Raw genomic sequence first — 22,484 nt, 5'->3', positions numbered from 1 at the left:
TCATGCAATTCGAAGCACCCACGTTTGAAAGAATAACTCTTGAATTTTTGAGTACGGTGGAATTTAGGCTGAAGCACAGGTGGACAGGTACTGAACGAGAGTACTACGGTACTCTTACTTTTCGATTGTTCAATAACGAGCATGAGCTTACTGTTGAACAATTGGGAGCGATTCTGCGTCTCCCAATTTCTGGTCCCGGTGCTGCACCTGATTCTTTTGCTGCAACTGAATTTTGGAGAGCTATCACCGGTCTATCCGGTTATGTGGCCAAAGAGGCCAAAGCATCCAGGATTCACAATCCTTGTTTCCGTTATGCTCAGAAAGGGTTGGCATACACTCTTTTTGGTAGAGGAGATAGCAATGGTGTTGCTACCCAACGAGAGCTTTTTATCTTATATTGTATGGCTAACCATCAAACAGTAAATGTGGCCGCCTTTGCGGCAGATTTCTTGGGAAGAGTTGGCCGTGCCAGTACTGGAGGCATCTCGGTGGGGGGTATGATTACTCAGATTGCTCATCATTTTAATTATTCCCGTGAATTGTTTGATGCTGTTCCTGTGCCAGGTAAAACAAAGATTGATATGGAAGCTTTGGTGAATCAGCTTATGATTCGTATTCACCATGACTATTACTCTTTAGTCATCCATGGTAGACATATCCTAACTTTACCTGCTCCTAACTCTATTTCTATTGCTAACATGGCAAACTGGTTGTATGAGAACGTCGCCCCAGATAATGGGGACGACGGCATTGAACAAATGGATGCAGGTTTCGATGAGGAAGATGAAAATCAAGAAGAAGATCAAGGAGAAGAAGACGACCACCCTCAGCAGTTTTACCCGACTAATGAGGGAAGCTCTCAGATGCCTTCTGATCAATGGGAGTGGGTGCACAACGAGATTGGGTACATCCGCACCGAACAAGAGCGGCAGAGTGTTGAGTTGTTTCGGCAAGGGGAGGAGCTGCGAAGTTTCGGGACCGAGCAGACCCGCCAGGGGGCTGCCATTGATGACATGCATGCTATGATGCAACGGTTAATGTTGCATTATCCCTACCCTCCACCTCCACCTCAGTAGGCTGTAAGTCCCCCTCATGCGTTGTAATTAAACATTGGAGACAATGTTTCGTTCAAGTGTGGGGGGGTTTTCTCCTTCTTTTAGTTGTTTCTGTTATTGTTAGTATTTTCATTTTATTTGTTAAGTTTTTCGTTCTGTTTTTAATCATTTTGCTTGAAGGAAAATTGTGTTGCAGAAGGACGAGAAGTGTGTCAAAGAGAGGTGAACCAGTACTGAGTGGATGAAAGATCCAACCCAATCTTGCATACAAGGCACCCCTGGAAGTTGATACAACTAAAAAGAATAGTTGGACGCAATTCGATGACACCGGACTGAGATTGGAAGCTGATACACACGAACCGAAAGAGAAGCGACATCACACGATAAGCACTCGGGATCCTGTAAGCTATACCCAACATGGTGAGATCATAAAAAGCCAAAACAGTTATCATCATGAGAGAGTAATCAGGTATGACTTCATCACTTTGAATTTGCGTAAGTTCTATTCATATGACACTACATGATAACACACACTGAGGCACGTTGTTTGTTTTTACCCTTGAGCCTTTTTAGCCATCCCTGATTCATGTTTACCTTTTGCAAACCCCTTTGAGCCTTTATCTCTTGTTTGTTTTTTTTTTTTAAAACCCGCATATATTACCCCTTGGCCTAATTAAAAAAAAAAATTTTCCCTTTTACCCGTGCTCGGCATAAATGTGGTGAATGTAAAAATTGTGCAAAATTCTAAGTTTGGGGTGGTGATACAAAAAGGGCAAGTGTGAAAAAAAAAAAAAAAGGGAGAAGAAAAAAAAAAAAGAGAAAAGAGAAGAAAAGAAAAAAAAAAGATTTTTAGAACTCACCAAAACACACTTGCCATGACGTAATGACTTGGTTACATTTGAAACACTCGAATTAGTGAGTGAAGTCGAGAGTCAATGTTAAACCCCATCGTACTAAAATAAGCACAATGACAAGAAAGACAACATGATTGCCGAGCCCCCAAAACCTTTGTGTATCCGTTTCCTTGTTTATCCCACCTGTCCTAAGCCCCGTTTCAACCCGAAGACCTCAAAAAGTGTGTGCAAAGTGTTTGTGTATGAAAGTAGAATTTGTTCAAATTTAAAAGTTGATATTTCATATTGTGATTTGTGAGTGAAGTACTTTTAACCATGAGAGACTTGGAGAGAAGTGTGAAAAAGCTTACAGGTGAACGAGAGTTTTAACGTGGAAGTGGAGCGGAAGATTCGGGGAGTGCGAGCTAGCATGATTGACCGGAATGGTGGAAGTCGAGTTGTGAAAAACACGGTTGTATTGTGGAAGTATTAATTCAGGGGTGGCCTTGATTTGAGTTGTCAGGCATTGCTTGAGGACAAGCAACGAGCTAAGTTTGGGGTTGTGATCGGCCACCAATTTGTACTGTGTTTTCATCAATCTCTGGGCACAAATCTCTTTAATTCGGTAACATAATTGTCTTGTCTTTATAGTTTTTATTCGTTTTTTGAAAGTCTAGTTTAAGTTGTGTGTTTTATTTTGATGCTTTAATTTCATGGTTTTTAAGATGCTTTGATGCTTGTCTCGGTAGTGATTATGTTTCAGGTCTACGTGTTAAAGTTCATAAGAAGAATGCAGAGCCAAAGTAGCTGGAATCTAAGCAAGAATGAAGATTCGGTGCATCCAGTGGTCTGACACGGGTACCCGTGTCACGGGACACGGCCCGTGTCAGGAAGCAGGAAGGAAAAGAAGAAAAAGGGCACATCAGTGGCCTGACACGGCCGCCCGTGTCACGGGACACGGCCCGTGTCAGGAAGTCTGGAAGATGCATTTTGAAGGCTTTGGAACAGGGGGCCAACACGGGTGCCCGTGTCACAGGACACGGCCCGTGTTGGCAGGCGCGAGCAAATTTTCCACTTTTCTATTTTTAAGGGCTCCGAGTTCATTAAGGGTAGAATGGACTTTTCGCACGTTTTAAACTTGAATCAGCAGTACTAAAACCTAATTCTGAGGAGGATTGAGGTATCTTGGATCAAAGGAAGTGAATTGAACGTAAAAAGAGATTGGAGGCACTAGAGTTGGAGGCGAAGAAATCTTCAAGAGCATCCGCGATTGAAGATCAATTCCGATTCATCTTATTGTAATGTCTTCATCTTTGTTTTCTGTTATCTTAACAATTACCATGAGTAGCTAAACCTTTTACTTGTTAGGGTGATGTCCCTGGATCATGTGATGTAACGAATCATATTTACCGTTGTTTTCAGATTATATTTGTGAAATTCAGTTTATGATTAAAAGTTCTTATTGCTTCATTATATTGGAAAGTATTTTTGTTGATTCACGATTGAGGTTTGGTCTGACACACTACCTCAATGCCTTTTTAATCATAACGCTATAACTGACAATCACTTAGGAATGAGGATTTGATGCATAGCGATCGAATTATCCGAACCATGTCTTTTTTAGAATTATGATATAAAATTATCTGGTTAAGGAATTAAAAGGTGATTTTAATCTCATGAAGTTTTTCACTAAGGAATTAGGAAAAATCAGTGTTCGGTATTGGTAATTAAGAATTTCATCAATTTATCTGTTACAGGGTAATAAGTTCGTTACAGAGCGATTCATACATCCATCCTAACTTGTCTCTACATATTTTCATTAGTTAAACTATTTTACCTCTCTCATTTTGCATAAGTTGTTATTTAAATTAAACATCAAAACCAAATACCCCGATGACTTTTTATTCAGTTGCACTGTTCTGAAACATATAATTCCTACGCAGTCCGCGAGTTCGATACTTGGGAATTTAATCTCTTATTACTACATCGGTAAACAAATAGTATACTTGCTATTTTACCGGTCAGTTGGTAATCCCAGATCCAAACCGATCTTATGAAGTTTTCTGCGATGCTTCTAAGAAAGGTTTAGGTGGAGTGTTGATGCAAGATGGACAGGTTGTAGCTTATGCATCTAGACAATTGAGATCGCATGAAGAGAATTATCCTACTCATGACCTTGAACTCGCTGCAATTGTGTTTGCGCTCAAGGTGTGGCGACATTATTTGTATGGAGTTCACTTTGAAATGTTTAGCGATCATAAGAGTTTAAAGTATCTCTTTGATCACAAGGAACTTAACATGCATCAGAGGAGATGGATGGAGTACTTGAAGGACTTTGATTTTGATTTGAAGTACCATCCCGGTAAAGCTAATAAGGTAGCGGATGCCTTGAGTAGAAAAGAGATAAAAGTTGCAGAGTTGATGATGTTAGAGTTTGGCCTTATGGAGAAGTTCAGAAATTTGGATTTACAATTTGAGTGCGCACCAACGGGTGTGTTGATAAGTAACTTGTGTATTGAGAATGAGTTGCGGGAAAGGATCCGTCAAGCACAGTGGAATGATGTAGAATTGCAGGCTAAAGCAAACCTTCCAGATTTCGTTCGTACATCTGATGGACTCATTCTTTTTGGACGAAGGATATGTGTGCCAAACAACGGGGAGTTAAGGAGGTTAATTCTGGATGAGGCTCATAAGAGCAGATTCACCATCCATCCCGGATCGACCAAGATGTATCAAGACTTGAAAGGGAATTTTTGGTGGCCTGGTATGAAGAGAGATGTGGCGGATTATGTAGAGCAGTGTGTGATTTGCCAACAAGTAAAGATAGAGCACCAAAGGCCCGGTGGTATGTTGCAACCATTGGATATTCCTGTTTGGAAATGGGACAGTATATCCATGGACTTCATTGTGGGACTACCACGGTATTAGGTGGGCATGACTCGATATGGGTGATAGTGGACCGTTTGACTAAGTCCGCGCATTTCTTACCGGTTAAGACAACTCACAAGGTTTCTCACCTTGCGAGGCTTTTTGTAGTGGAAATTGTAAGATTGCATGGTGTACCTTCTAGCATTGTGTCAGATAGAGATCCGAAGTTCACTTCCTGGATTTGGAAAGCTTTTCATCAAGAGATGGGTACAGATCTGAATTTGAGCACTTCTAACCACCCTCAAACAGATGGACAAACAGAAAGGACTATTCAAACCATTGAGGATATGCTAAGGGCATGTATCTTGGAAATTGGTGGAAGTTGGAAAGATAACTTACCTTTGATAGAATTCGCGTATAACAACAGTTATCATGCGAGTATCGGTATGGCCCCATATGAAGCCTTGTATGGGAGGAAGTGTCGATCACCGTTGTGTTGGTCTGAAGTTGGTGAGAAGGGAATTCTTGGACCGGAGATAATTCAAGAAACCACAGAAAAGGTTAAGATGATCCGAGATAAGATGAAACAAGCTCAAGATCGACAGAAGAGTTATGCGGACAAACGAAGGAGACCGTTGGAGTTTGATGTAGGAGATCATGTGTTCTTGAAGGTGACTCCAAGGTTGAGGTTGAAAGGACCGTTTAAGACGCGCAAGCTTAGCCCGAGATACGTGGGACCTTACCAGATCATGAGACGGATGGGTGAAGTCGCATACCAGTTAGCGTTGCCTCCTTCACTATCCGGGCTGCATGACGTATTCCATGTGTCTCAAATGCGCAAGTTCGAGCCGGATTCGTTTCATCATATCCTACCAGATACGATTGAAGTAGAACCAGATCTTTCATTCCAACTGAAACCGTGTCGTATTCTGGAGTATGCTAGTAAGTCTTTGAGAAGCAAGGAGATACCTCTTGTCAAGGTGTTGTGGGAAGAGTCGCGAGCTGACGAAGCTACTTGGGAGCTCGAATCAGAGATGTGGGAGTTGTATCCTCACCTGATCTGGTAAGTTTCCGAACTCGAGGACGAATTCTAATTAAGGGGGGGAGAATGTAATATCCTAATATTATTTCAAGAGACTAAATATTAGGAATAACTATTTAGATAGAATGTAACTAAATAGCACTATGGTAAATAAGGTCTAGTTTAGGGGTGTTTTGGTCTATGCACCTAATAATTAGACTTAAGGGGGTTGTTTGGTTGAGTTTATTTTCTTGTTTTTGGAACAAAACAGAATTTGGGGAGTAGAAGAAGAGGAAAACGTGAAACAAGGAGAGAGGAAGAAGAGAACCCATTGCCAACTTCATCATCAACCTTGCATGCATTCTTGATTCAACCATCTTCACATCTTCTTCTGATTTTCGCAGCTTCTTCTTTAGCTTAGTCAGGTGAGTCTCATAGATAGAGACCTTGGGGTATTCTATTGGGTTTATGCCATGTTTGGGGTTAAGGGTTTTTTAGAGTAAATGCTTCAATGATCCAACAAATGCTTGTTTAACCCTCCATTCTGGTAATAATGAGTATATGCATGTTTACTATAGCTTATTATTTGATCATCAATGGCTGCATGTAGAAATTTGGGGCTTGGGGACCCCAAATGCGTTTCTGCATTTTGCTGATTTTGCAGAGTTCGCTGTAGCGAACTGTGTAGCGAATAAACCTGGGAGTTGAATTGATTTATTTGCTGTAGCAAACTTTCATTCGTTGTAGCGAATCGGGGCTTCGCTGGGAGTTCACTGTAGCGAACTAACCTGGATTTGAGAAAGTTTGCTTCTGTTTGAGTTCGCTGTAGCGAACTAGTCTAATGCAGAATTGGTATTTTTCCCCCTATGAGTGCAGTTTCGCTTCATATCAGAATCGAAGGCCTCTTATGACTTGTATAACATTCTGATAGGTGTTTTATTTGTATAAGACCATGACATGACCGTAATCCCTTGAATATCCTTGTATGTTGTGAAATACAAATTGTGTGGATTATATTGTGGTATAATTACTGATGTTTCCACTTGTTCCGGTTGAACACTTGGATGTGATTTCCTGTGTGATGGTTTATACCGTGCTGTGTGTTTTCGGTGATGTGTGTATGCTTTAATCGGAGTAAGCTTAAGCTACTAAGTGGTAAGTCCTGTTTATGGACTTTGTCTATCATTTACCGTTGCGGTGTGAAGGTGAGGGTCTTGAATGGCGTTTCCCACCTTGATGTGACACACATGTGTGCTCGGTATGTTTATGCACCTGAGCTACCATTGCAATATGAAGGTGAGGGTCTTGAAAGGCGTTTCCCACTTTGATGTAACATATTGGCGTGCTTGGTATGGTGGGGTCGTGATGCCACGTAGGCTACATCACTTCGGACACACCTCTAGTGATGTCACGTAGATAATCACTAGGCTTTCGCTCGGTGGGCTTGTACTGTCATGTAGGCGTTTTCGCATTTGGATAACCACCTGCGTATATACATGATTGATGGGGTAGTGACACCACATAGGAAGTCACTGCGGTAACTCATCATAGATGAGACTGTGTAGCCAAGTAGGTGTAATTCACATGGGATTCATCTGACTCATAGTGCGGTGGTCTTGTGCAAGTCTCTTGACACGATGTGCAGGAGTAACTCACCGAGGGTGTGGTTTGGCAGCCTAGGTAGACGGGCGAGATGTGCTCCTGGATTCCTCGTACATGGGTACGGGTCTGCATACTTGTTTGTGATGGCGTTGAGCCTGTTGTTGTTGATGCCTTCTTGGATAGTTATGGGACTTCCATTGATGGTGTACCCTTGTTTGTATTTGTACATGGCCGTGAGGACAACATAGATTCTCGGTGAATCTAACTTGTTGCATGTTCCCTGTAGAACTGAGTGAACCCGTAGGATAGGGAGACTCACTGAGATTTAGTAATCTCACCCCATTCCAATTATTCTTTTTACAGGTGGTTCGAGGCAGGATCGAGGCAAGGGTAAGATGGCTTAGCTTCGAGTTGATGTTTCTTGGCGATGCGTTTTGTCGTAGTTTATGATCTTTTGTATCTCCATCTTTTGTACTATGGATATGTATTTGTACCAGTTGGAACTCATGTATTTGGCCATGACAGTTTGGGCTTTTGTACTTGTACTTATACATTATCTATTCCGCTGCTTATGTTTATGATTTTCGAGTACCATTTTAATGCCATATACGTTGTAACACCCCATACATATATGTCTAGAATAATATGTAGTGATGCTATAAATGGTACAAGAAACATACATAAGCGGTAAAGACAATAAATTAAAATCATATACAATTCAAGTTTACAACTAAGATGTATACGATAGGCTTGTCTTCAACAATACACAGTGGAAAGATAACGTCTGACGAGGTTTTCCTGCCATTTGCTTGTCCATAGTCTTCAAAGCAATCCTTCAAGCAATCCGTCTACTTCAAACCTGTTCCTGAAAAATATTAAGAGGATTGGGGTGAGATTACTAAATCTCAGTGAGTTCCCCTATCTTACGGGTTCGCTCGGTTCTACAAGGTGCATGCAATCAAACGGATTCACCGAGAATCCAGGTTTTCCTCACGGCCAGGTGCAAATACAAACAAGGGTACACCATCAATGGAAGTCCCATAACTATCCAATGAGGTAAAAACAACAACAGGCTCAACGCCATCACAAACAAGTATGCAGACCCGTACCCGTGTACGAGGAATCCAGGAGTAGAATCTGCCTGTCTACCTAGGCTGACAAACCACACCCTCGGTGGGTTACACCCGTATATCGCATCAAGAGACTTGCACAAGCACATCGCAAGACTAATCGGATACTCCTCCTAAATGGAATTCATCCGAGATGAGTTACAGCCGTGACATTGCCTAAATGGCGTCCGACCCCATCATTGTCCATACGCAGATGAGTTAACATCGAGTGCAAATACGCCATCTTGACAATACGAGCCCACTGGGCGAAAGCCTAGTGATCTTGCCTACGTAGCATCACTAGAGGTGAATCGGAAGTAATATTACCTACATGGCATTACTTCTCCACCATACCAAGCACGCCGATATGTTAACGTCGAGTGGGATACGCCCCGTAGGCCCTCACAAGCATATCGCAATGGTAGCTCAGGTGTGCAAAACATACCGAGAACGCAGATGAGTTAACGTCAAGTGGGATACGCCCCGTAGGCCCTCACAAGCACATCGCAACGGTAATGATGGAACTAAGTCCATAAACAGGACTTACCACCTAATAGCTTAAGCTTACTCCGATTCAAGCATACACAAAACACCGAGATCACACAACACGGTATCAACCATCACACAGTCAATCACATCCGAATGTTCAACCGGAACAAACGGAAAACAATGCATAACCATACATAACATTACATGTGATTTATAACTCTTCCAACATGCATATCAATGTCATAGCCATAGTGTAATCATGCATTTAATCATCATAGAAACACATATTTACTCGAACAATTCCATGATAATTCTCAATCCAAAACAAGAGGCTTTCGGTTCCCATTTCGGAACGAAACTGCACTCAATAGGGAAAATTATCAACTCTGTAACAGACTAGTTCGCTACAACGAACTTCTGTTCGCTACAGCGAACTTCTGTTCGCTACAGCGAACTCAAACAGAAGCTAAACTTCTTCAAATCCAGGTCAGTTCGCTACAGCGAACTCCCAGCGAAGCCCTGATTCGCTACAACGAAGGAAAGTTCGCTACAGCGAATAAATCAATTCAACTCCCAGGTTTATTCGCTACACCATTCGCTACAGCGAACCATTCACTACAGCGAATGAAAGTTCGCTGCAGCGAACTCTGCAAAATCAGCAAAATGCAGAAACGCATTTGGGGTCCCCAAGCCCCAAATTTCTACATGCAGCCACTGATAACCGAATAACAAGCTATAGTAAACATACATATACTCATTAGGATAACATTATACAACCTAATAGTTAGGGTAACATCCTAGTCTAAGTTCAACCCAAGGATAACATCTCATTGACATAAACTCAAGGCTAAATTGTGCATATTCTAAAACCAAGCAACACCTAATCATGTGCCATAATTTATATCTGCTTCAAAATCATGTTATCTAAGCAATATCGCATAGAGAACTGAAATACCTTTCCAACGCTTCTGACGGCACTCCGTTTTGAGTTGTAGAACTCAAGTTATGGTCAATTTAGTGAAACACAAAATTGCAGTCTGCAGACTTTCGCTGCAGCGAACACAGAGTTCACTGTAGCGAACCTGACAGTGCAGAACACGGGTTTTAGGGTTCTAACCTCCATTTTTGCATCTTAATCAATCCTAATTCAATCTCAAACATGTAATAACGATACAATCCATTTATTATCATAATGAGAACATATTTTCATCAATTGATCAAGCATGCAAAGCATCAAACTCAACCCAAAACCCAACATGCATACATTCCCAAACTACCTACCCAAGTTCTATCTAATAGAACTCACCTCATGCCATGGAGATTCTGGTTTACATGGTAGAATAATGGAGATGATGATGATACTGATTCTGAGTTTGGAAGGATGAAGGAGATGATTCTACCACTTGATCATGGTTCTTCCTCCATATTTGTTAAAGCTTCCCACACATGCAAGGGCTTGATGAAGATGATGAACTTCTCTCCTCTTCTCCAAGCTTCACGTTTCCTCTTCCTTTCTCTCTTCTAAATTCAGATTTTGCATCACATAAGAATGAGGTTTGTATCCAAACAAGCCCTTAAGTGGTTCATGCCATGATCAATGACCATATTACCCCTCAACTATGTGAAAATTACCGGTTTGCCATGTAGTTCCAATCTAACTATTTCTCTTTAATTCTACAAACTTCTCTTAGTCCTTCATAGTGTATAAATATACATTCTTAGACGATATGGGATATTACATTCTCCCCCCCTTAAATAGAATTCGCCCTCGAATTCCTTCCAATCACCATAATAACAAGCTTCTCACATCTTCTTTCAACGAGGGGATGAACATTCCTTACATATTCCTCCCTTGGATAAACCTCACGACTTCCAATGAAAGTCATTCCACCCAAGAAACACAACTCGTTTATACACTTGTGTCCAAACACTCTTGACTGGGATTGTAGTCCACATACAACATATCTCTTATGATACTCCGCATCAACATACTTTAGAATGATCCTTCCAAGGTTCACAACCTTACTTCTTGCACCGAGTTTGCGTAGCTTTAAGATTCTTGGTAATTCATCTGGTTGGACAATTCTCATCTGAAATGTCTGCTAAGCCCAATCCTACTCAACTTAAGCCACAAAATTTACACTTCCTTCCCTTAGCCTCATTCATCATTTCAAGTCCATACATTCCTGCAATATTGTCTCTTTCTAATGACGACATTCTAGATTCACTTCCAAACGAATCCATAAGGTGTCACGTAGATGCTTGTTGAATTCCTTATTCCCGAATTCTGATTCCCAGATGCTCAAATTGACTTGCTCTAAGTCTACTGTCTCGGTACGACCAAAACTTTTACTTCAATCCTTGATTCAGCCTTAGACGACACGACTGCAGCTGCAGGCCACAAGGGTGTACAATCCTGCAACTACAACCTTGATATCTGACAATTCCCCATAAAGTTCCACTGACAAAGGGGTAAACTCTAACAGCAGTCCTACAACCATCATCTAAGTTTTCACGCACGCTCATAAGTTCACAAGACATATTCCCAACGAGTCTCCGTCAAGTGGCATCCTTTACTTGGCTTCATCATTTCAATGGTCACAATACTCACAAGTCCGATTGTCTACCAGGGGAACATCTGATCACACATCAATCATGAAGCCTCCTCTAAGCCGGTCCGTCAACATTACCTCTCAAGATTGTGGCGGATCACTGAGAGATAGAAACAACCCAAAACATTACTCTAGTGAATTCTCTTAGGAAGATATCTCTATCCCAACACAAAATCCTACAAGTAGTTCGTCCATACCCACTACATAATCACCTGGTTTTTCCTATCTGTTGCGCTACTCTGATCTCCACCTGTCATACACTTCTTGCAATCCTCTGACTTACACTTTGTCCATGGTCCACTTGGTTCCTTTATTACACTACACTTAGTCTCTTAGTAGCAACAGTTCCTCCTCGGCACTCGGCCAAATACAACACACGCCAGAATCTTAGACACGCTCATCGCCCACTACTACCTGATGTTGAGTGATCCCAAAATCAAGTCACCAAATCTTCCATTATTCTGGATTAAGTCTACTTGAACACAACTTGGTCCACATACTTCGGTTCAAGAACTCCAAAAGTCAAATGCTTTCTCCGAGTACGAGTTTGCCTTATCTTACCAACTTCCACATCTTAAAACTGCCACGGTAACTCTTCCCAACCATACGAATTCATATTGTTGGTGCGATAATACTTCTAGTAACTCATGCGACTTGACTTATGTAATAACCTCTTCTCAGTCTCTGAAGCTGACACAAAACTTACTTCTTCAGTTGCGTTATCCCAATGCAACATTTCTAACTACAAAGGTTTAGTCGCAAAACAAGAGATCATACTCCGTGCCTCAGACATCTCCCTTTGAAACTCTACAACACTCCCATAACCAATGTGCATCTACTTTTCCAAGTCTGACATTGCCTATGATACTGAGGATCTACCAAGACTCCTCTAGGTATATCCCACATCTAGCTAATCCAAGATACACTTCATCCACTCCAACACTGTTCACCAAGGTTAGAGATTAGTCACACATTGTGCTGTCCAGAATACACTATTCACACATCTCAAATCTCGGACACTTACGCGCAAAGGTTCACCTATCTGACATATTAGAAACCATCCATGATGTAGAAACCTAAAATTCTCACGTGACCACGACCACCCAAAGTCTCCTCATAAGCGTAGCGTTAGAATCTAATCCATCTCATTGTCACCCGCTCGTATAATCTTGAATCATCGAGAGCAACATATGGATCCTTATCTCACCAACCTTATGAGAGTTTTGGGTTCGTGTCTCACGAGTGCCAAATCAGGCTCCTACCTCGAGTTTCATATCTATACAGCCCCATGTTTGTCGGAAAATATAACTCATGCATCTCGTGCACGACAACGATACTGTGGCGTCATACCTGTCTTGTAGTACTGACATGGTGGTCCAGCTCCGAGGCCACGCACTCAAATAACTTACCCTGTAGCATATGACGATCTCCACTCGTATCATATCGCCACGATCGAAAATAACTGGACAGACCTCCCACTAGGGTCATTGATCCTCAAGTCCTTCCAGTCACACTCCTTAGGTTGCTCAAACCTAAGAGTGTGGTACGTCTGGGGTTAACTTCCTCTAAACGTAACAAGCTAGATCTGACTTAATAAGATTCCAGTTCGGATTTTTATGCCAGGTGTGCACTCAGTCACACAGGACACACACAATATTTCTACAGATAACTCCCACCATATCAGAATATCATAGCTATAACAACAATCACAAAAATGCTTTCAATCTGCTGTTGTTGCACATAAACACTAGTTCAATCCACCTACGTACCCAACACCTAGCGTAATTCTACGGCTTCACTCGGGTTAGATGAATCACAACTAGTAGGGAACAAGGATCACTGCACTCTACATTCTCATTCATTCAGCTGCCTCCTAGCGTAGTTCTAGGACTTGCGCATTTCAAAATGAGCATGGAGATGCAGTAATTCCTTTCACTAGAACAGATGTCCAAGAATTTGCCCAATGGAGGTCACCACTTCCACTCGTTCGATCAGTCCTTCACTGGGTAACTACCTGCTACTTGGGGTACACCAGAACGAGTCGGAGTGTAGCAACTTATCCACCCAACCAGAGTAACTAAAATATCCAATATCTCTGTCCAAACTTCCAGAAGTCTTCCATTCAAGCGTTTCCCTGTCCACATATGCTACTGACACCGTGATAGAGTAACAAATTCCTTAACTGCCACAAGTTGGGCTTTATCACAGAATTTCCCGACTCTATTCCTACACTAGTGCTTCGTGGATTTCCTCTACTACTACAAGAATCCAGAGAAAGTCTACTCCGTCCAATAGAAATCCTTGGAACTTCCAGTAGTCTCAAACATTTCTATGACATTTGGGTTGTCCATGATTCCTTGATAAATACTCCTCTCATAGCGGACAATCCAACATTCCTCCTACTCAACTGGCCTCTACTACTTCAGCTCGAGTCGCTTCGGGCCTTACGCGTCCTCGTGGTGGCTCCACCACGATCTCATCTATCGCATATACAGTCAGTGAGCTGGCCAAGCTCAACGAGTGGATACTACGATAGTAAGAATCGGGCGAGCAACACACACATGTGAGGGAGAAGAGAATTGTGTCATACCCTAATTTTTGACCCCCCCTGAGATGACATATCTTTAGGATTTTCATCAGGTCAAAGCAAGTACCCAGAGCAGTCACTTCTTCATCTGGCATTTAATCGAGGATGCTCAAAAACAAGAAAACTCAGGCAAAGGATCAATCAATAGAAGGATTAGTCTCTAATACAATCATAAGACTCAAGAGCTTCATTATTTCACCTATGATTGATTAGACACCCAGTCATCTGAGTACAGGTTTACTCAGGTCACCAGACTAGGGTTTTTTAGCCTATCAAGGACTAAAATCAGGGATCACCTTTGGGAAACCCTAAAAAGCCGCAGGGGATCATTCAAAGACATCAATCATTTTTAAATAACTCATATGACAAGATCCACTGGACATCACACCTCAATTCAAGGTCTACAGTCATTATTTTCATATGGTCGACAATTAGGGTTTTTGACCTAATTCACCAGGATAGTTGACTTTTAATCAGGGCATGGATCCAAAACTCAAGACATGATTCAAGAACCTCTACTACCTCAATATAATCCATTTACATCATTCATTTGAGGAGAAGATCTTGATTCTACACAAAAGTCCAAAATTTCACCTTATTTGGAAAAAGTCAACTATATGGGTTCACCTTTGACTTTTAAGATTTTTGGTCAAACCATGACTTTCAAGGATCAATATCATCAATATATGGATATTAAAGTCATTTGACCAAAGAAATTCAAAAAGAATCTTCAAGGAGCAAAAAGTCGGGAATTAGGGTTTTTGAGGGCATTGTGGGAACTCAAAATTTCACCTACACAACTCAAAAAACTTCCAACATGAAAGTTGTAGATCTTGCAAAATAAAACAACATCTTACAAAGGAACTTTTTTCAAAAGATCAATCATTTAAGAGTTTTGGAAATTTTGGAGTTTTAGGTCATAAACACTTAGAAATTTTTCTAAGTGTTTTAACCTAGTTTTCTTCCAACTTTGGCCTCATTTTTCACAAATTTGCCAAAGGATTTTGAAGAAACTCCAAACTAATGATTTGAAGTAGATGTTTAGGGCTTTCCAAATTGTGTTCAACCTTCTCCAAATTCATTTTGAGCTAAGAGTTATGCTTGTTCAAAGTTGGCCTCATGAAGTGAAATAATAGGTCATGCATCATTTTGGAACTTTGAAATTTTGTGCACATGACCTCAAATATGGATGCTACACGACCCATAACACATCTGAAAACATACCATGCATTCATTTTCACCATGCCATGATAATTGAAGAAGATTCCTAAAACAAGAACATGTGATTATGTAATGATTACATTTGTGAATTTATGGCAAATTGATGAATCACCCAAGGAATCTTCTCACCAACCAATTAGAGCTCACTTTGCATCTGAAATGTTCCCCAAGATCAGATAGAATCAATGGATAGGGGAAGCTAGCCCGAAAATGCATCATTGCATTTAGGATCTTTTCAAAATTTCTTCTTGGCTAAGAAACCAAACTTCTTTCATTAAGCAAGCTCACCACAGCCAATTGATCTGCATTCATTTGCCTATAAATAGGAGGGCATACTTCAGTAGAAAAACACACCAAAGCAACCATATTCCTTGCTTTCTCTTTCTCTTCTCATGCTTATTGTTTTTCAAAGTTCTTTGGCAAGAAGAATCGTTTTCTTCAAACCAGAGCTTATCTTTGGAAAGTAAGCATTCTAACATCTCAAGGGAGGTCATTTGAGGTGATCCAAGCACCTGGATCATTTCTGTAAGTGGAGGAACACCATTGTTGCTCTCACTTTGAAGCTGTTGCAGTTGGAGGTCCATAGTGCAATTCAGAAGGTTTCCAATCGAGCCAAGCATCCAGGCACGTTCCATAGGAGGTAGTGAAGCTGTTCAGATGGCTGCAGCTCATCTGTAACTCAAGAATCATCACTCTCCATGTTCACTTGAAGCTCAAATCGAGGGAGGTCCATAGAACAATTCAGAAGGATTGAGGTTACAACAAGCATTCAGTTAGCATCACTGAGTCCCAAGGAAGCTTTTGGGATCATTCATACAAGCCCAGTTGCTCTCTATCATCCTCACGACCTCCATTTTCAGAGGTAAGTTTCTAAACTCCACCTCTTTAATTTAAGCACTCTTTATGATATAGCTCGATTCTATCTTGTTCAGCATCATCAGAGGATTGAAAACCCTCTATCATCATTCATTTATCTTTCAGTATAGCCATTTAATTTGATTTTTAAATTTTAGGGTTCTTCACGATTTCTGGTAAATTAGTTAGATGTAGTTAATATAAATCTATGTTAGTTACATATTTAGAATCGTGAGTGAATTTAGAGCAAGTTTGGTCTTTACATCGTTGCAAATGGTTGAGAGTTGAGAGAGTTCAGATTTTCAAAAATTCAAAGCTAGAGGTTGAAGATGACAATGGTGGTGGCGCGCAAAAATTCAAATTCAGGAAAGAGTTTATTTTATTTTGAGTGATAGTGGTCTTATAAACGACTAAAACGTGATAGCCCAGTGGTAAAGAGTGTTTGTGTGTTGCGCGTGCCCAAGGTCTGGGGTTCGAATCCCCCTCGCCCCAGACCTTTTGATTTTATTTCTCTTTTATTGCTTCTATGCACTTGAGTAATGTATGATTTGCAATGGAACCATTCTTTTGTCACTAAGCGCGCGTTGGCTCAGTGGTGTTGTTTTGGGTTGGTAACATAAAGGGCGTGGGTTCAAACCTGGTTGGTGATAAAACCCTATTTTTTACCACTTTTTTCCATTTGATTTCTTCACAACTTCAACCAATTATTTAACCTATCAAATCAATTTATTTTCACTTCATTTTTCACACACTTGTCATTTAATATATCTATTTTGTGAATAATCAAAAAATCATAAAAATATTATTTATTTCATGTATTTTAATTAGGTTTAAAATAGTATGTTTTTAAGTGTTTTCTTAAATACTTTAAATATATATTGTCATGTTATTTTAACCTATTTATTTTGTGAATAAGCTCATGATAAAACCCTATTTGTTTAGGTCTTAATTAGGCATAGATCTTTATTCTTCACCTTAATTAAGTTGACTTTTGTCAATTTTCAAAGCTATTACCAGTCTCCGATTAAACGGATGATTAAGGTTTTCAAACAACAAAACCTTATACCATTTCAAATCATTTTCAAACTGCTTTTGTAACCAGTACTGTAAAGTACTGGGCCTCTAATAGAGTGTAAGTCCCAAACACCTTCTCTTCTTAGCTTGTTTTCAAAACTATATTTTCAAAATCTTCTTTCTGTTTTCAAAACATTCTTCTGGTATTTGAAGGGCATTATTCCCGGTGAAACTCTTCAGATACCTATGTGACCTTTGTCCATCTTCACTTCTTCTGTTTTCAAAAAACCATTAACTGTTTATCATATATATTCAACTGTTATCCACCAATTACTGTTGAGGCTCTGTACATACTTCTTCAAAGGCCTCCACTCCATCCAGGTTAGGCTTTACAAGCTTTCAATTTACAGTCTTTATTTAAATTACTGTCAAATATAAACTGTGCATATGTATTAGTTTAGAACTACGTTTGAGTGTAAACCCTAGGACAGTTAAACTATATATATATATATATATATATTATAGGAATATGACCTAGGATTGAGAATGTCTTCCTGGTGAAGGCTCTTTCCTAATTAGAGATCTGTAGTTCAAACCCCCAAGATGAATTATTCCCGGTGAAACATCTTGGCAAAAACCTTAGAATCCAAAAATATAGGACACATCCACCCAAAGAGGAATTATTCCCGGTGAAACCTCTTACCCATTTGCTTAAAGCCAAAATAAGTTCAAAACTACATAGCTTTCTCTTGTGCTATAACAAGGACCCTCGATTAGCCTCCTCTTGGGCTTTGTACAAGGACCCACAGGCTTCTTAAAAGCATTTCCAGCTTCCTCTTGAGCTTGTATACAAGGACCCATCAGGTTTCTTATAAACATAGGAACAGGTCTTTAGTCACCTTTTAACATACCCTGGTGAGTTTCTTCCAATTTAAACCAGACTTTAAACAAGCTAAGTTTGTCTCAATTTCACATTGAGTACACCTTTTGGAATGAGAGACATGGGCAGTCTCTGTCACCCTTATCTTCATCAATCTTCCTTAGTAGAGTCTAGGATCCATGTTTGCTTATCCTCCGTCAGTGTCAGCCTTCATCTTGGGCTTTAAACAAGAAGTCTCCACTAGATAATCTTTCTGCCATTCATTCATTCATTTTAATAAAAACCCCTGGAAAGGGTTAGCCTCCAAAATCATTCCTTCATTTTAATAAAATTCCCTGGAAAGGGTTAGCCTCCAAAGTCAATTAATAAAAATCTGTTTAAAATGTCAAAATCCCTGGAAAGGGTTAGCCTCCAAAATCATTCTTTCATTTTAACACATTCCTTCATTTTAATCAAAATCCCTGGAAAGGGTTAGCCTCCAAAATCATTCTTTCATTTTAACACATTCCTTCATTTTAATCAAAATCCCTGGAAAGGGTTAGCCTCCAAAATCATTCTTTCATTTTAACACATTCCTTCATTTTAATCAAAATCCCTGGAAAGGGTTAGCCTCCAACATCATTCTTTCATTTCAACAACACCAGTCTTTCAAAACCAAAGATTCATTCTCTTAGGAGATAATTTCCCCAAAAGAGTCAAAACCCCTGGAAAGGGTCAGCCTCCAAAAAACATGATAAAATTAGTCTTTTAACAGACAAATTCACCGGCTGAGTCAAAATCCCTGGAAAGGGTTAGCTTCCAAAGAAAAACAGTCTTTTAATAAATAAACTCTCCAGTAGAGTCAAAACCAACAAAAACAGTTAGCCTCAACCTTGGGCTTCATACAAGGCACCAAACAATAAAACTTCCCTGTCAAGAGTCAGCCTCAACCTTGGGCATTGTACAAGGCAGATAATAGAGTCTCCCCAGTGAGTTCTTCATCATTCAGTAGCCACAACCTTGGGCTTTGTACAAGGCAGATTAAACCATATTTCATGAGTCAAAGATTCCTAACACCTAGGATCTTTTCCCCATAGAGTCATCCATATTCAGTTTATTTTAGAGTCAGCCACAACCTTGGGCTTTGTACAAGGCAGAAAATAATGTTTTTCCTAGCTAGAGTCAGCCTCAATTCTGGGATTTGTACAGAACACCAAATAAAATCCATCCAAATAAACACTCCCCAAGTAGAGTCAGCCTCAATTCTGGGCTTTGTACAGAACACAAAAATACCCTGTAATTAATCCCCAGTGGAGTCATCTCCCAGAGTCAATAATAATTAATAAATCAATCAAAAAGCCTCAAGCTTGGGCCTCATACAAGCCAGCTAAAGTCAAATCTTTTATACAATAGATAGACATAGCTTATCTCTATAGAGAGATATTTTTACTACTCTACCACATTCAAACAAACAAACATTACATTTTAATCAAGTCTCCCATTTAGGATTTTGAAAGGCATGAGCTGGCAGTAAAACCCAGACATGTGGTAACTTTCCCTAATTTGGATGAGCATTTTTCTTTCATTTAAGAGGCATTTGACTGGTATACTTGCACATACACAAGTAAGGTCCCCCTCTTGAATGAAATGAATTCAGTTATTCTGTCACTCCTTTACCATGTTTGTGGTAGAATAGTACAAATACCTCTCTGTAAAGATGATTTCATGCCTCTTTATTGTAAACAGAGATTTAATTCAAGCTTCAACCTTGAGCTTCAAGCAAGGCACCCAAAAATAATTAATTTCCCTAGTTAGTTCCCCGAACTACATTAAGCTCTGACTTCCATTAGGGATATGTAGGCATGAGTTTCACAAGGAATCTCAGCGAGCTAATAAAATACCAAAAATAGTCAGTCTGTCTGTCTGTCTGTCTTTCTTTTATTTTAATTCAATTCCTTCTCCTAACACAAAGGAGAAACTTTCCCAATCATTAGCAGTAAACACAAACACAAATGACACAGAGAAGGTTCCTGTAGAGTACTACATATATGTAGGGTGTTTAAACACTTCCCTATGGATAACCGACCTCCCGGACTCTAGAATTTCTAGTCTAGGTGAAATCCCCACACTTAGCAAACTCTTAGGGTTTAGTTGAGATCTTTTTTCCCCTTTCCTACTCGTAGGACAATAAGAAAGTTCGTGTGATATCGTAGGAAGAACTGAAACAAAATTCATCCCACCACGGGCGCATTCTCCTTCCAAATTTCGCGTGAAGGGTCTAGCGTGCCGTCCTCCCAAGTGAAACGGGGAGGTAAAAAACGACACCACAGTAAAAATGGCGACTCTGCTCGGGATATAAGTGTTAAAAACCTTGGTTTTTCATCCAAACCAATGGTTGACCTGTTGCTGGTCCAGCCCCAATGAGGAATTAGGGATGCCAAATTCCCCCTCAAACAAGAGAGGTCCTGCCTAACCTCTGTGTCATATCATGTGTTTGTTGCATATATATTTGTTTATTTTGTTTATTCTGTATCGGGAAAGGGCTTGATTCCCCCTTGTGGTGAGAGATCCTATACCCGAATTTGAGTGCAACATAAGATAGGATGGAGGATGTCTTCCCGGTGAAGACCCTCTAATCTTGGTTCACAATTCTACTCTTGGGATTTGCCTGGCTGGTTGTGATTAACTACGCCACTGCATTCTGTGACTGATTTGTACCAGGAGGACCTAGAAACACATTAACCCCACTTAAAGCCTTTTTTAGGACGTAGAGCGGTGATTACGAAAGTAATTGTCACGCAGATACTACACTCAGAGAAAACTCTCTTATAGATACCAATCAACGTATCTTTAAGGTTGAGCAAAAACTCTGAGACCCCTAGAACCCGTTCTACAGGTACAAAAATCCTTATCCTTAGTTTACCATTGGGGCGAGGTTTGCGTTTTGACTTCATGACCACTATACCCTTCAACGCCATGTTTGTTTAAAACTCTTGTGTGTGCATTCATGCATTCATGCATCATTCATTAATAATAACTAAAAACAAAAAGAGTCTTTTTCGAGTCGTTTTTCAAGGAAACTAAATAACGAACGTTTTGAACTTCATAGAAAGAGAGAAACGGAGAAAGGACTTAAGGATCTATACCATGGATTATGGAAGAAAGAGAGCTAGGAAATACACCTTCAAGATTCCCCAGGTCGAGGAACTGGGAAAGCTCGGAAAACTGGTGGTCAACCCCCAGGCTTTCAAGGAGAAGTATGGAAAACTTCTGCCTTTGCTCAATACCAACATTGTGGATGGGATCCTTCCCACCTTGGTACAATTTTACGATCCAACGTATCACTGCTTCACCTTTCCAGATTATCAGCTCATGCCTACATTGGAGGAGTACTCTCGTCTGATTGGAATACCCGTGTACGCGCAAGATCCGTACTCCGGTTTGGAAAAGAATCCTGACGACATTATCATTGCTGCAACTACTCCTTTGAACGTAGTCGACATCAGAACTCATATGGTGAGTAGAGGAGGAATTCAAGGATTGCCCTCCAAATTCCTGTTTGATCAAGCTCGGTACTTTGTCAGCATCCAAGATATGAGCGCTTTTGAGGAAATCTTGGCTTTGCTTATCTACGGATTGTTTTTGTTCCCTAACATTAACGATTTTGTCGACATCAACGCGATTAAGATCTTCTTAATTGGAAATCCAGTTCCAACCTTGCTTGCGGATGCTTATCACTCTGTGCATTCAAGAAACCTGCAGCGAGGAGGATTAATCACATGCTGCGTACCGTTGTTATACGAATGGTTCGTTTCGCACCTGCCAAAGTCTAGCACTTTCTGGAATATGAGGGATGGCCTTTACTGGTCACAGAAAATCATGTTTCTCACTCAAACGGACATTGATTGGTGTAGTCCTGACAACGACGAAACCAAGATCATCTTCAGTTGCGGAAGTTTTCCCAACATACCCCTTATTGGAACTAAGGGAGGAATCAGTTACAATCCAGCTTTAGCCCGTCGTCAATACGGCTATCCCATGAAAAATATACCAAGTAACATCCAATTGGAGGGTCTGTTCTTCAAGAACATCGACGATCATGGCAACATGCTGAAGAAGGAAATTGTCCAAGCCTGGAGTCTTGTTCACAGCAAAGGGAGAAGATTGTTAGGAAAACATCTTTGCATCTCCCTGGATCCTTACCTTCAATGGGTACGCGTCAGAGCATTCCAGCTCAGGATGCCATATCAACATCAAGAACCCATTCCCCTAAGGGAACCAATATACCTTTTCTCCACCGATGTTGAAAAATTACAAGCGGCATTAAACAAGGTATGCCAAGAAAGGAATGCTTGGAGG

The 22,484-nt window shown here is 40.4% G+C and overlaps 1 protein-coding gene across 1 annotated transcript; it reads left to right on the top strand.

Moving 5' to 3' along the window:
* Positions 1-2,224: 2,224 nt before the first annotated feature.
* LOC131632826 (uncharacterized) lies at positions 2,225-5,823 on the top strand. The gene is made up of 5 exons (XM_058903555.1): positions 2,225-2,261; positions 3,927-4,096; positions 4,196-4,557; positions 4,683-5,427; positions 5,536-5,823. Exons 1-5 carry the CDS (start codon positions 2,225-2,227, stop codon positions 5,821-5,823), a joined length of 1,602 nt encoding a protein of 533 aa, XP_058759538.1.
* Positions 5,824-22,484: the final 16,661 nt, after the last annotated feature.

This window comes from Vicia villosa, unplaced genomic scaffold, assembly GCF_029867415.1.
Source record: "Vicia villosa cultivar HV-30 ecotype Madison, WI unplaced genomic scaffold, Vvil1.0 ctg.001024F_1_1, whole genome shotgun sequence".
Classification (NCBI taxonomy): Eukaryota; Viridiplantae; Streptophyta; class Magnoliopsida; order Fabales; family Fabaceae; genus Vicia; species Vicia villosa.
Note: the sequence above shows the minus strand (reverse complement) of the source record. Positions and strands in the feature narration are given on the sequence as shown.

What these genes read in the sequence shown, in the direction of transcription:
- LOC131632826 (XM_058903555.1), top strand. Translation starts at nt 2,225, where the DNA reads ATGAGAGACTTGGAGAGAAGTGTGAAAAAGCTTACAG. An exon ending in CAATTGTGTTTGCGCTCAAG is followed by an intron (nt 4,097 to 4,195) that starts GTGTGGCGACAT and finishes AACATGCATCAG; the next exon opens with AGGAGATGGATGGAGTACTT. An exon ending in GAGATCATGTGTTCTTGAAG is followed by an intron (nt 5,428 to 5,535) that starts GTGACTCCAAGG and finishes GTCGCATACCAG; the next exon opens with TTAGCGTTGCCTCCTTCACT.